The sequence below is a fragment of the Lactuca serriola genome, chromosome 7 (genome assembly GCF_051521515.1).
Source record: "Lactuca serriola cultivar US96UC23 chromosome 7, Lser_US96UC23_V15, whole genome shotgun sequence".
NCBI classification, from domain to species: domain Eukaryota; kingdom Viridiplantae; phylum Streptophyta; class Magnoliopsida; order Asterales; family Asteraceae; genus Lactuca; species Lactuca serriola.
In genome coordinates this window covers 21,905,686-21,919,355 of record NC_136414.1, presented here as the reverse complement: position 1 = coordinate 21,919,355, position 13,670 = coordinate 21,905,686, and the positions used below count along the sequence as shown (strand labels likewise).

Sequence of the window (13,670 nt, the reverse complement as noted above, 5' to 3'; positions counted from 1 at the left end):
ATATATATATATATATATATACATATATATATATATATATATATATATATATATATATATATATATATATATATATATATATATATATAAAAGAAAGCTTTAAATTAAGAGGCATTTTTGGAATTTCAGAAATTGGACCCTAGTGCAAAATGATGACCAATTAATTTTGTAAAAAACTAAAAATGTGATCATTTTCACACATCTATACCCTATTTTTGGCCATTATTTTCGTGATATTTTTTCTTTTATAAAACATTTAAGGTTATTCATCTAAACGCATCCTCACTAATAAATAAATAATTTTTTGTCACATTTTCTCTTCTCCACATATATCATTTTCTAAAATTATTTAATTTTTAATTTTTTATTTGTCATTTTATTGTATTTTTGATTTTATTAACTTAAAATCTCACATTTAATATATAAGGTATTTATTAGAAAAAGTTTATATATGTAATATATTCAATATATTAAAGTCTCATTAATTTTAATAATTCAAAAGAATTTCTTATTTTTTTTATAAATTCAAACTTTTGAAATTGTTAAAATTTTATATTTAATTTTTTTTAAATAAACTCGTCTGATACTTTGGAAATTTAAAACACATAACTAATTTGTTTAATATAAACGGGATAAGCGATGCGACACATACTTTGAAATAGGCAAAAACTAGAAATACCATACGTACTACGTTTAATTTATAAAACTAAAATCTACGTAAAATATTTACAAAAAAAACGTATTAATTGGTTTGCATAGGTGTAGAGTAATTGGTTTTATAAAATTATTTGTGGGGTTATTTTGAGCAAATACATAGCCATTGCTGGATCCTTGATCATTATAAAAGACACTGAAAACCAGTGAGTTTCAATTACTACACAGAGAGCAAAAATGGGTACCAAAGCTCTCCTTTTCTTTGCTCTCTTCTCCCTATTAGCCATTGCTTCAGTTGCAGACACCGAGTCAACCGAGTCAGACTCAGGCCTTGTTTTAAACTTCTACAGAGATTCATGCCCACAAGCTGAAGATATCATTAAAGAACAAGTCATGCTTCTTTACAAACGCCACAAGAACACTGCTTTCTCTTGGCTCAGAAACATCTTCCATGACTGTGGTGTTGAGGTACAACTCTTAATGCACATAGTTCACAACACTCATGATCTATCTATGGATGGTATATATATATATATATATATATATATATATATATATATATATATAGAGAGAGAGAGAGAGAGAGAGAGAGAGAGAGGGAGAGAGAGAGAGAAAGAGAGTACAAGTTTTGATGCAGATTTTACAACTATTGTTTTGCTATATATGTTACAGTCATGTGATGCTTCATTGCTTTTAGACTCAACAAGGAGAACACTGTCTGAGAAAGAGACAGACAGGAGCTTCGGACTTAGAAATTTCAGGTATCTTGAAACTATCAAGGAAGCTTTGGAAAGGGAGTGTCCTGGAGTTGTATCTTGTGCAGATATACTTGTACTTTCTGGAAGAGATGGAATTGTTGCGGTAAATTCAGATTCTTCTATTCTTCTTCTTAAACATGTTTCCATTCTTTTTAAAGATACAAGCTTTATCTCCACTGGGTTCATTTCTGCATGCATAAGTTGCTTGTACTTTTTTTCTTCTTACTCTTTCAAAAGATCCAAGCTTTATTTTTTTCTTGATGAGGATTCTTTACTACATGCATTACTTTGTTGTACTCTAAGTCATCCCTGCAAGAAATATATCTTGATGTGGAGAGGTGATTTGATCAACTTGCATTAGTTAGTTGTACTTTGCTGCTTATCTTTTCAAGTACAGGTGATAAGAGAGATGGTCGTTTACTTCACTTCAATCTCTGTAGTCGATGAATATTAAATTATATAAGAAAAAAAAAGTTGTATAAATTTATAAATAGAAAATTTTCACCCAAAAATACATTTAAATCATTGTGTAAATTCCACGTTTTATTTCTTTTATTTATGATTTTTCTGGTTTTTGGCTTGTTTTCTGTTGAACATCACATGTTTGCACTTGTTTGATTTTTTTTTTTAATTTTTTTTTTACTTAAACAAATATTGAGTTAATTTAGGAAGCCATATATATGTAAACAGTTTCTTTTTTACTTTAATCCGTAAAGGAAAATATAGGATTAATATAAGGAATGAACTCCTATCTTTCTATAAATTTGTTATATATTTTATATTTAAGCATTTATGTCACGTATTTTTTTTATCTAATTAAAAAAAATCTTATTCAAAACAGATAAGAAAAGGCAGTTGGACATTTTTCATTCAATCCATAAACTTATCATTTATTGTTACTTCAATTGTATATATATTCGGCAGAAAGATATGAATAAAAAAATAAGACTTTGCTTGTAGCCTTGTACTTGGTGTTGCAAAAGCCAAAAGGTCCACTTTTTCGTAGAGTTTTAATCACAAATATTAGATCAATACTTGTCGGTTGTGATGAATTATAGTCTCTTCCCATTTTTATAATTAATAAAGATCTATCACATTTCCTCCTAAAAGGAGATAACCTTTTATAAAGTCATCTTCCTTGGACTATTAACTAAAACCCACGTAATCTTTGTGTTTTTAGTCTCTGGTTACATAACCAATAGTATTATTTTCATCATATAATTATCCGAATCAATTTACTAAAAAAAATATCATTTCTCTGTCTAATTTGTTTTCTTTTTTTAATTAATTATGGCAGCTTGGAGGGCCATACATACCACTAAAAACAGGAAGAAGAGATGGTAGGAAGAGCAGAGCTGATATATTGGAGCAATACCTCCCAGATCATAATGAATCCATGACTGTTGTTCTTGAAAGGTTCAAGAACATCGGCATCGACACCCCTGGTGTTGTTGCTTTACTAGGTATATATGTCTATCATCATCATCATCATCATCCATCATCCATCATGCATCATGCATCATGCATCATGATACTGTAAATGAAATGTTAGTGCATACCATAATTAATGGTGGTTTTCTTGAAACAGGTTCTCATAGCGTGGGTAGGACACACTGTGTGAAGTTGGTGCACCGTTTGTATCCAGAGGTTGACCCGGTTCTTGACCCGGGTCATGTTGAGCACATGCTCCATAAGTGTCCGGATGCGATCCCCGACCCCAAGGCAGTTCAGTATGTGAGAAATGACCGTGGTACCCCTATGAAACTAGACAACAACTACTACAGAAACATATTGGACAACAAGGGTTTGTTGATTGTGGATCATCAGTTAGCTACAGACAAGAGAACTAAACCATATGTGAAGAAAATGGCAAAGAATCAAGATTATTTCTTTAAGCATTTTGGAAGAGCCATTACTGTTCTTACTGAGAACAATCCACTCACGGGTAATGAAGGTGAGATCAGAAAGCAATGCAATGTTGCCAACAAACGCCATTGAAGAATCCTTTCATGATGATGGTGATGATGATATGGGGAATAATTAAGAAGATATGATGATGGTGTGAGCATCATGCTGGCTTCCAATATGTGTTAAATGTAGGACATGTTTATGTTTTGAGGAAAGTGAATGTTGTTGTTGAATGGATAGTGTAGATATGGGTGGATGGATGGATGGATGTTGGTGGAGTATGAATATGCATGATGCATGATGCATGAGATGGTTGTTGAATTAAAAGCTCTACAATTAATCTAATGCTGTCTTTGTTTTTATGTGCATGTTATTATATATAAGGGGGCCTATAAATAATTGACGTTTTTGAGAAAGACAGATTCATTAAAGTAATCTTTCAAGGCCATAATGGATGAGTTAATACGTAATAACATAACAAAAAACAATTATATGCTAATGTCAAAGATAAGATTCTCTTGCAAAGAGTCAATAATGTCATTAATTTTCTTGATCCTGCTCAATTATTAGCTCAAGATTACCAAGTAATCATTATAAAATCTTGATCTTTTACAAGCTTTTTCACAGATAGCACGAGTAAGGTGTTGTTTTTTAATTTAACTTAATGAACTTTGGGAAATATATTAATTATAGATAGTATATGATCAAGTACTAGTAACACTTTGGATGTTTCTTTTGGACTTGATATAGTATGATAGTATCTTCTTACATATTTTTCTTCATTTATTTTTCCTTTTGTTTCTCTAATATGCAAGTCGTTATTAATACCCGTGAGTGCGTCTGGACCATTATGAGAAATGTAATGCACGAAATAATAATGTATTTCAAAAGTTGAGCCCCCCCTATTATAATGCAACACACAAATTGTTAATTAGTGGTTTAATTGATGTTAAAAAGACTAGCCATCTTTACAACGGTCACATAGTTCATTGTTTTCCTTACATGTGTTATGTGTAGCAGTGTAGGGTGGTTAAATTGGTATCAAAGTGTAGACATTAGTCGATATATGAAAGGAACAATCTAGCCTATCCCATCATGAAAAGGAACGTACCAACAAACGCTTAAATAATAGACAAGAATAGATGGGTCCGGCGGCGACCCCAAGGTTTTTAACCTTGATAGTATTATAGATGGTAATTAACTAGTAAAAATAAGGGGGTTTACTAATTGACCAACAACTTTCTATACCAACAAATAATTATTACTATGATTAACCATGTCTATCACACTTTTTTACCACACTTAGGGAGTGGTATTTCAAAAAATAAATAAAAAGGGAGATAGAGAGAGGGAGGAAGAGTTAGAGGATCACCTATATTTCTAGAATATTTGATGCAATCATTCATATTCGTATGGAATTTAATAGGACTTCATCCAAAACATTAATCCAATACATTCTTGGATTGATTTTTGAAGTTATAAGTTATGAACTTATGATTAGAGCTTCTGAATATGTGAAGTTACAAGTGTTGGTGCTGGTGGGGTTCTTAACCGAGATCTTGAGCACAAACCCACCAAAGTTATGTAATTGATGAAGTAAGTATGCCAAAAATCTGGGTTTCAAATCATTGAAGTCAACCCGAGATGAAAAGTTTTAAGAAGGTCGCCGAAAATTGGGTTTATTCACCGAAGAAGACGGTCGAAGTTGAAAAGTCGTATGGTCACCAGGACAGGCTAGATTGGTTGTTGTCGGTCAAAATGATATTTATTAAACAATAAAAGATATTTTAATTGTAAATCATGTACAAAAATAATTAATTTTTTTAGAACGATTTAAATTTTATTAAAAGAAAACTAACAGGACGTTAGGAACAGAACAAAAACACATTTGTAACCAACCTATTGAACTAAAGTAACCTTTACACCTACTATAATACCAAGAGTAAGTCTATTACAAAATCATTATTATTTTATCAAATTATTCATCAATAACATTGACCAAATTTATTTTTTTAACTTTTGTGCTACCAAATAATGCCGATTTCCTCAAATGAGAAATTTTCAGTTACACCACTTAGACTTGTGTCTAAGTACATTATCACATTTTACTTATTAAACTTTTGTTTTATTATTATCATTTTAATTTGTTAATTTAACTAAATCTATTCAAATATACTATTGCAATCATTTAATTTTTTCTTTATATTTTCATGAAAGCTTTATGCAATGTAACATCAAATTCAACTCAATCTATTTGTTGATAGTGAGTAATATATTAATAAAAATTAGACAAAATTTCACAATTGGTCTCTGTGGTTTACAGAATATCGCATTTTGAAGACTTCCTAGCAAAAACTAACGCGACTGGTCTCTGTGGTTTGTAAAATTACGTCAAAGGTTCTCTTGCCGTTAAATCTAACTTTTCAGCTGTTAGATTTTAATGAAAAATACTATTTTGCCCTTGTACCAATATTATAATACACTACAAACCTCAAGGACCATTCATGTAATTATCTATATAAATTATAAATTTCGCATTTTATATATATATATATATATATATATATATATATATATATATATATATATATATATATATAATTTCAACAATTTGATAAAAAAAAATTTATCTTTGACATTTTGTTTTCTATTTTTATTTTATAGTTTTAGTTATTTATGGTTTTTTGTTATATTTTTTTTTTATTTTGAATCAAGTAAATAAACTTAAATTCGATAAACCATGTCGAAATTATTTTTTCTTTAATTTTTCTTATTTGTGAATTGAAGCGTTAATGTTTTTTTTAATTTTTTTTTTTGTATTTTTTTTTTTCAATTTTATGTCGTTACTGTTCATTTTGTTTTTTTGGATGCTCCATAATTAATATTGTCAGTAACTTTATGATTGCATTTATCATTATCTTTATTTAACCTTTTGTTTTCTATTTTTTTATAATTTTAATTATTTATTATTCTTCTATTGTTTTTATTTATTTTGATTCAATTAATGGAAAATAGAAAAACAAAAAAACAAAAACTCAAACACCAAATTCTAATATACTCTAATATATTAATACATTTTACATTTTCATCTTTTTTGGTTTTTTCCTTTTTTTTCTTAATTTTTTAGTATTATTTTTAAAAAAAAAAACTCATATTATTTTTATTTATTTCGTTGTTTCCTTTTATTTTTCATTAACTTGATAATTTTATTTTTGACCTTTTCCAAAAAGTATAAAATGTATGAATATATTAGAGTATATTACGATTTTGGTGTTTGAGATTTTTTGGTTTTTTTAATAATTTTGGTTATTTATGGTTTTTTTAATTTTTTTCATTTTGATCCGTGTAAATAAAATAGTTATATTTACAAATATTAATAAAGAAAATAAACATAACTTTTTTATTTACACAAATCAAAATAAAAAAAAGTTACGAAAACCATAAATAACCAAAATTAATAAAAAGAATGCGGAAAAAAACAAAAAATATGAAAAGTGTAAAATGTATTAATATATTAGATTATTTTACAACTTTGGTGTTTGAGTTTTTGTTTTTTTTTTCTATTTTTCATTACTTGAATCAAAATAAATAAAAACAATAGAAGAATAATAAATAACTAAATATATATTTAAAAAAAAACAATAAAAGGTGAAATAATGATAATGATAAATGCAAACATAAAGTTGCTAACGCTATTAACTATGAAGCATCAAAGTAAAAAAAACGTAACAACATAAAATTAGAAAAAAAAAACATTAACGTTTCATTTCATAATTAAGAAAAAAAAAGGTTTCGATATGGTTTATCGAATTTAAGTTTATTTACTTGAATCAAAATAAATAAAAACCTTAAAAAACCATAAATAACTAAAATTATAAAATAAAAATAGAAAACAAAATGTCAAAAAGATAAAAGAAAATTATCAAGTTGTTGAAAATATATATACATATATATAATTTATATATATACAAAATTTATATTTATAATTTATATATATACAAAATTTCAAATTTATAAAATTACAGAAATGGTTCTTGAGGTTTGTAGTGTATTGTAATATTGGTACAAGGGCAAAATAGTATTTTGCATTAAAATCTAAGAGCTAAAAAGTTAGATTTAACGACAGGAGGACCTTTGATGTAGTTTTACAAACCACAGGGACCATTCGCGTGACTTTTTGCTAAGAAGTCCTCAAAATACCATATTTTGTAAACCATAGGGACCAATTGTGAAATTTTGTCTAAAAATTAAGGATGATATGATTATGATGTAAAACATTTAGTGTAATTGTTCCAATATTAAAATAAAAAATATTTTTTAATGATAATTGAAAACTAGAGGTTACAAAATTTTAAAATAAACCATTTATTGAAAAATAGTTTTCATTACTCATTTACAATATACATTATATTTTGTTAATATCAAATAATACAAATACAAACGATGAAATCGACTTCATAAACATGCTCTAAACCACTTGGGCCATACGAGTTATATATGTTAAAATGATGGGCTCCCAAACCTAGGGCCTATAGCAATTGTCCAGCTTGCCCTACTTGTGTCTAGTTCGGACCTGAGTCGAACGAGTCAAACAAATAAATCAAGACGATGATTAAAAAAATGTACTTTTATCTTATATGAAAATCTTTTTAATCTGAAATGATAAAAATATGATATAAAAACTAAAATCTTAAATTATTATATGTTAGTTGTGATAAATTTTAATGTTGAGTGTATTCTTGTTGATGATTCTTTAGATTTTAGCATCAACCAAAGATTGCAAGTTTCCATATACCGATAAGTTATATATTGCACTATATATGTTCTTTTGTTTACGTAGCTAACCAAACAACAATTTACAAAAACATCAACAAAAAAATAACTTTACATTTTCAACTTTTATGACAGTTTTAAATCAAACAAAAAATATACAAAATATGGAAACTGAATTCTACAAATTTTAATTCTTTAGAATTCCGACTTCTTGGATGTGATTATGTGCTATAATTACGTAATTATCTCAAAAAAAAAAAAATCAGCATTTTCACAACTTCTTTCACCTATGGAAATCACATTTCTTCACACATATTACAAGGTTCAAACTTCAAACGATGACAAGTTACAAATGCTATAAACTGTCAAATCATACTAAACCAACATTTAACAGTTTTACTTATTGTCATGAAAAGTGCAAAATTCATTAATCCAAAAAATACACAAAACAAGCCTCATCTTATCATCTACATAATAATAATAATAATAATATCATATGATTTTTCATGAACAAACGCTACTATTATATTTCATTCTAATAAAAGAGCAAGAGCATTAAAAGAGCTTGGTTTGATGAGTAGTTCCACTTCTCATCATTGTGCAGAACTCCTCATAGTTGATTCTTCCATCCTGTTTTTTATATAATACCAACATACTTTATTAATACCAATATATAATTTTGGTCCTTTAAAGTTTAAATAATATAAATAAATAAATAATGGCTTACATTATCGGTATCAACTTCAGAAATGATATCCTTGATGGTAGCTTCATCTCCCATGCCATATTCCTTCATGGCTTTCTCTAGTTCATCCATGGTGATATACCTGATAACATACATCACCATATCATGTAATGTTAGCTACCTTATAAAAACTCACATTTAAATAACTATTTATAATATTATATGCTTAAAAAAATAAAAATAAAAAACTAACCCGCTATTATCGGTATCAAAATGGCAGAAGGCTTTGTATAAATGCTCATCCCTTTCAAGTCTATGCCTGTGCATGGTAGCAGTTATGAACTCAATGTAGTCGATTGTTCCATTTCCATCCACATCAGCCTGAATTTTTAATTTTAAATTTTAAAATTTAAAATAAAACTAAATTCTTGTGTTTTATTATATATTTTATAAATAAATGTGATAACTTACAGCTTCCATGAGTTGCTTAACTTCAGCTTCTGAAAGCTTGGAGCCAAGCCTAGCAAGTCCTGTCTTTAGTTCCTCATAAGTGATTGAGCCACTCTTATCTGTGTCCATGTTCACAAACATTGCTTTCAGACCTTTGATTTCTTCTTCAGACATACTTTCTGCAATCACCTGGAGTGGAAAGGGGTAGTTTTGGAATAAATACACAACTATCAACTCATGTTTCTTCTTTTACTTGATATAAACAAGGCTTAAGGAGTTAAAGGGTGTTTCTTTTCGACTAAAATACATTATGTTATACCTAAAAGATATTGTGTTACTTACAAAAGGGCAAAACTGTCGTTTCAAGAAAATCAAGTTTTTATATATATCTACTTATAAAAGATTTGAAAGCTTACCTTCAAAGCAAGCTTCTTGAGCTTATTCATTGCTCTAAATTGCTTCATTCTTGAAAGTACAGCACTATCGATTGGTTTGTCTAATGCCTCTCCACCTTCTCTGAGCCATGGATGCTCTAAATAAACAAAACAAGTGAAATTACTTATTTGCCACTAAACAATCATCACAAAATACTGAGAGCAAATGATGTCATTATTGAGGTATTTTAGATGTAGCATTTACTACGGACGTTACATATAAGGATTAATCATTTAATGAGCAATGTGATTTAATCAATCATATAATATGATTCTTCATTTCTCTTTTTTTGAATTTGTTATTGTAAATTTAGTAAGAAATAAGTTTAAAACAAATCAATGTTGTTAACCATATACTCCAATAAATAAAAGAGAGATATGTATTACATAGATCCACTGCAAAAAATAATTACTTTAAAAGAGAATTGTAAGTTGTCAATTCTTGCGAAATTTACAACGTTTCCTTTTTTGGCAAGTTTCATGGTTGAATTACCTATTTGTCCCTTGGCATTAGTGAGTATGGTATTTTGACCAGTCAAATGATGTTGTTTGACTTAATGGAATCAAATAACAAGACTTAATCCAGTATATATGAGTATTTCCTTTTCACATAATACAGAAAGAATGACTTAATCAAAAAAGTAAGTGAAAGGAGGTTTTCCCACATTAAGTTCTATTTTTTTTTTTACAAATTTTCCCTTGTTTACTTTTTCTCTAATCTTTTTCAAACATTATCCATTCATACATCACTTAATGGGAAAAGAAAAAGAAAAAGAAAAAGGTAGTGAATAATTAATACCAAGAACTTGAGCTGAAGTGATTCTCTTTCTTGGATCTTGTGTCAACATTTTACGAACAAGATCTTTTGCACTCCTTGAAATCGAGGGCCATGGTTGACTTTCAAAGTCAATAACCCCTTCTAATATCGCATCAAATATACCCTTTTCAGTCTCTATATACACACAATAGAAACAAAAAGAAAAAGAAAAAAGATTGTTATTACACATTGAATACAAACTTAAATACAACAGAAGCATACATTAAAGACAATATTTTTATCATACCTGCCCAAAATGGAGGAACACCACTTAGTAAAATGTACAACATTACCCCTGCACTCCAAATATCTATTTCTTTCCCATAACTACGCCTCAATACTTCAGGGGCAACATAATATGCACTACCAACTATGTCTCGATGCACCTTCCCTGAAATATTTTCATTAAGAAAAAGCATGAAAATTTAGACCCCATAACAAAACGACTTAATGGGTTAACCCAAAAAATCTGGCTTAATGTATTAAGACACTAATCCTTTACCTATTTGCCCATCTTTTTTCCTACCAAATCATCTCACATTACAATTAATGAATATTGTTAAAAGTTATGAATATTGTGAACTTTGTTTTTCGGAATGTAAGGGCAAAATGGTCCTTTACTCCATAATTACTCATTCAGTCACTTTAGGGCATCACACTATGGCATTAGGCAGATATATAAATTATAATCTACCTAAAAGGCAATTACTTCTATAAGATAAATTTCGGTATACAACTACAAGGGTATATAAGGAACTTATAAGATTATACCTTCTTCAATAAATACGGACAACCCAAAATCCGTTGCTTTCAACATTGAATTTTCATCCTTACTAGAAAGCAAGAAATTTTCAGGCTTGAGATCCCTATGCATCACACCCATAAAATGACACACATGAACAACATTCACAATCTGCCTACAAATTGTAGCTGCAGCTTTTTCAGTGTAATGTCCCTGGGCTATAATCCGATCAAAAAGCTCACCACCTGCACAAAGCTCCATAACCAGATGAACAGATTGTCTATCTTCATAAGTTCCTTTAAACTCAACGATATTCGGTTGACCACTCAAATGTTGCATGATCTGAATCTCTCTCTTGATATCCTCTTTATCGTTCTTGCTTGCAAGCTTCCTTTTCAGGATTGATTTACAAGCGTAGGTATGACCAGATGAATTTTCGGTACAAAGATAAGTTACACCAAATTGACCTCTACCTAATTCTTTTCCGAGTGTGTAGTGTCTTCTTATGTCCTCAAATGGCTTCCCTAAAATGGTATTAGGGTCGGAACCCTGAGATGGTCTAGGGTTTGGAGGTGGCGGTGCTGGATTTGGTGGTGGTGGTGTTTGTTGTGGCTGTGGCGGCGGAGGTTGTTGCTGGTGGTGATGGTGGTGATGTTGATGGGTTTCGTGTTGAGGTTGAGTGTAGTTTGATGTGGGTTTTTCATAACTTTCAGAAACTGGGTGGTAATTTTGTTGTTTGGAAGATCTATAGCCATTGGAATTTGAGGTATGACGATTTTTCTTGCTAAAACAGGCGCCCATTATTGCAGATCAAGAAGAAGATTCAAAAATCTGACAACTTTTGTAGGGTTTGTGAAAACCCAGAAGGGATTTGAGAGAGATTCTGGATGAATTTGAGAGAAAGAAGAAAAGATGAAATTTGAAAAGTAAAGTAATGGCTGATGATGTTGGATCAAAGATTGGAAATCAACATGTGTCTTATTGACCAGCGTGTTTGAAGGGCCTCAAAAAGTCTCGATCATGAGCATATTTTCTGCAAGATTTTGTAGAAGGGGTCTGATATTTAATGCTTGGTTCACCATGAACACATATAGAGTCATAGACTGTGGAACACACCTTGTGCATCCGTGATTCACGCGATTTGATCCAAAAGAAAAGAATTACGGGGTGTTTGGCTTATTTTGTAAGGGATCAAGAGATATGTTTGGATAACTCATAAGTGGATGTATTTTTATAAAATATTTTGGATTTTGGATGGGTTTATTCAAGTACGGGTAATAGGTAGCTGGTATTTAGAAACATGAAAGTTATAATTTTTATTTGTTATACAAATCTTTAGTAAAAATGTTAGACTAATATGATAGAAACAGAATTGGATAATCACTGGATTCTTTAAGAATCGTATTGGTTCACTTTCCAAATCGAACTCTCTCCCTAATGTTTGAGTTATGAGAAATCTGACCTTAGATAATCCTTAAAGGAACAATCAAGATTCTAAACACAAAAATTAATCAAGAACGAGAAAGAATATGGTGTGTGTAAATTTCGTATGTCTCCAAAACAAGAGAGAGTCTCTGATTTCTTAGAATTCAAATTGCATTTGGATAAGACAGTTAAGGGTTGATAACAACACAAAATTACATTTGAACCTACAAAAACTCAATAATTTCTATTAAGGTCTATCTTTTGTATTTTTTTCAAGATTGTAAAAAACGTTCGTTGTTAGTTAGTCGGTGGACTGTGGTTAAGAGATTAATCGGTTAGGCGGGGATTAATCGGAAACCCTAACTGCTAATTAGTTGAACTAAAAAAACTAAGTATGACTAACATCATAACAAAGTTCGTAAATACCACTAATATCATAAAAACATAGGTTAATATGATTAATACAACACTAATCATCCCTCAAATGATATTTATTGAGATAAAATTTATTTAAAGTGTTAAAATTTCATCGTTTGTTACTGTTTCGCTCATTGTATATGCAAGGAATAGTTGTGAGGCCCCTTCTAGTCGGTTAGGTAGTGCATAAGGACTAATCGGAGATTAACCGAGACATAGTCAAGATTTTTACAACATTAATTTTTTCTAAGCGTTGCTCCTTGGAACCCGACAACGCAAATGGGCGCGACCCCCTTGACCATGTTCTTTGGTTTGTATCGAGATCAATTTAGATTAATAGAAATGTGTACTCCGCACCTCGAACCTTATATTAAAATTAAGATATAATCCCTTATACATATATAAATCTCGTTACATAAAATGAATGAGTGATATTAAAATCACTAACAAATAATAGTTGTAAAATTTTGAAATATATAAAATTACATAAAGAGCATTTGTTTGAAACAAATATCACATTAACATTTAAAATTAAGGAAAATTCTAAAAATTTATTAAAAAACTCGAGTTTTTTCTTAAACGTTATATAAGTAATTTTAGATTTAAA

The 13,670-nt window shown here is 29.4% G+C and overlaps 2 protein-coding genes across 2 annotated transcripts; one reads left to right on the top strand and one right to left on the bottom strand.

The window, feature by feature from the left end:
- The first annotated feature begins 856 nt into the window (after nt 1–856).
- On the top strand, nt 857–3,682 carry PRXR1 (Peroxidase superfamily protein). Its single transcript, XM_079009399.1, has 4 exons — nt 857–1,122; nt 1,327–1,515; nt 2,710–2,875; nt 3,001–3,682. The coding sequence occupies exons 1-4, from the start codon at nt 892–894 to the stop codon at nt 3,408–3,410; spliced, it is 996 nt and encodes a 331-aa protein (XP_078865525.1). The 5' UTR covers nt 857–891; the 3' UTR covers nt 3,411–3,682.
- A 4,679-nt stretch (nt 3,683–8,361) lies between these two features.
- LOC145061825 (calcium-dependent protein kinase-like) lies at nt 8,362–12,305 on the bottom strand. Its single transcript, XM_079009398.1, has 8 exons — nt 11,251–12,305; nt 10,727–10,870; nt 10,462–10,614; nt 9,645–9,760; nt 9,250–9,417; nt 9,032–9,159; nt 8,821–8,920; nt 8,362–8,723 (listed from the first exon to the last, which is right to left on the bottom strand). Exons 1-8 carry the CDS (start codon nt 12,020–12,022, stop codon nt 8,649–8,651), a joined length of 1,656 nt encoding a protein of 551 aa, XP_078865524.1. The 5' UTR covers nt 12,023–12,305; the 3' UTR covers nt 8,362–8,648.
- Between the last annotated feature and the right edge of the window lie 1,365 nt (nt 12,306–13,670).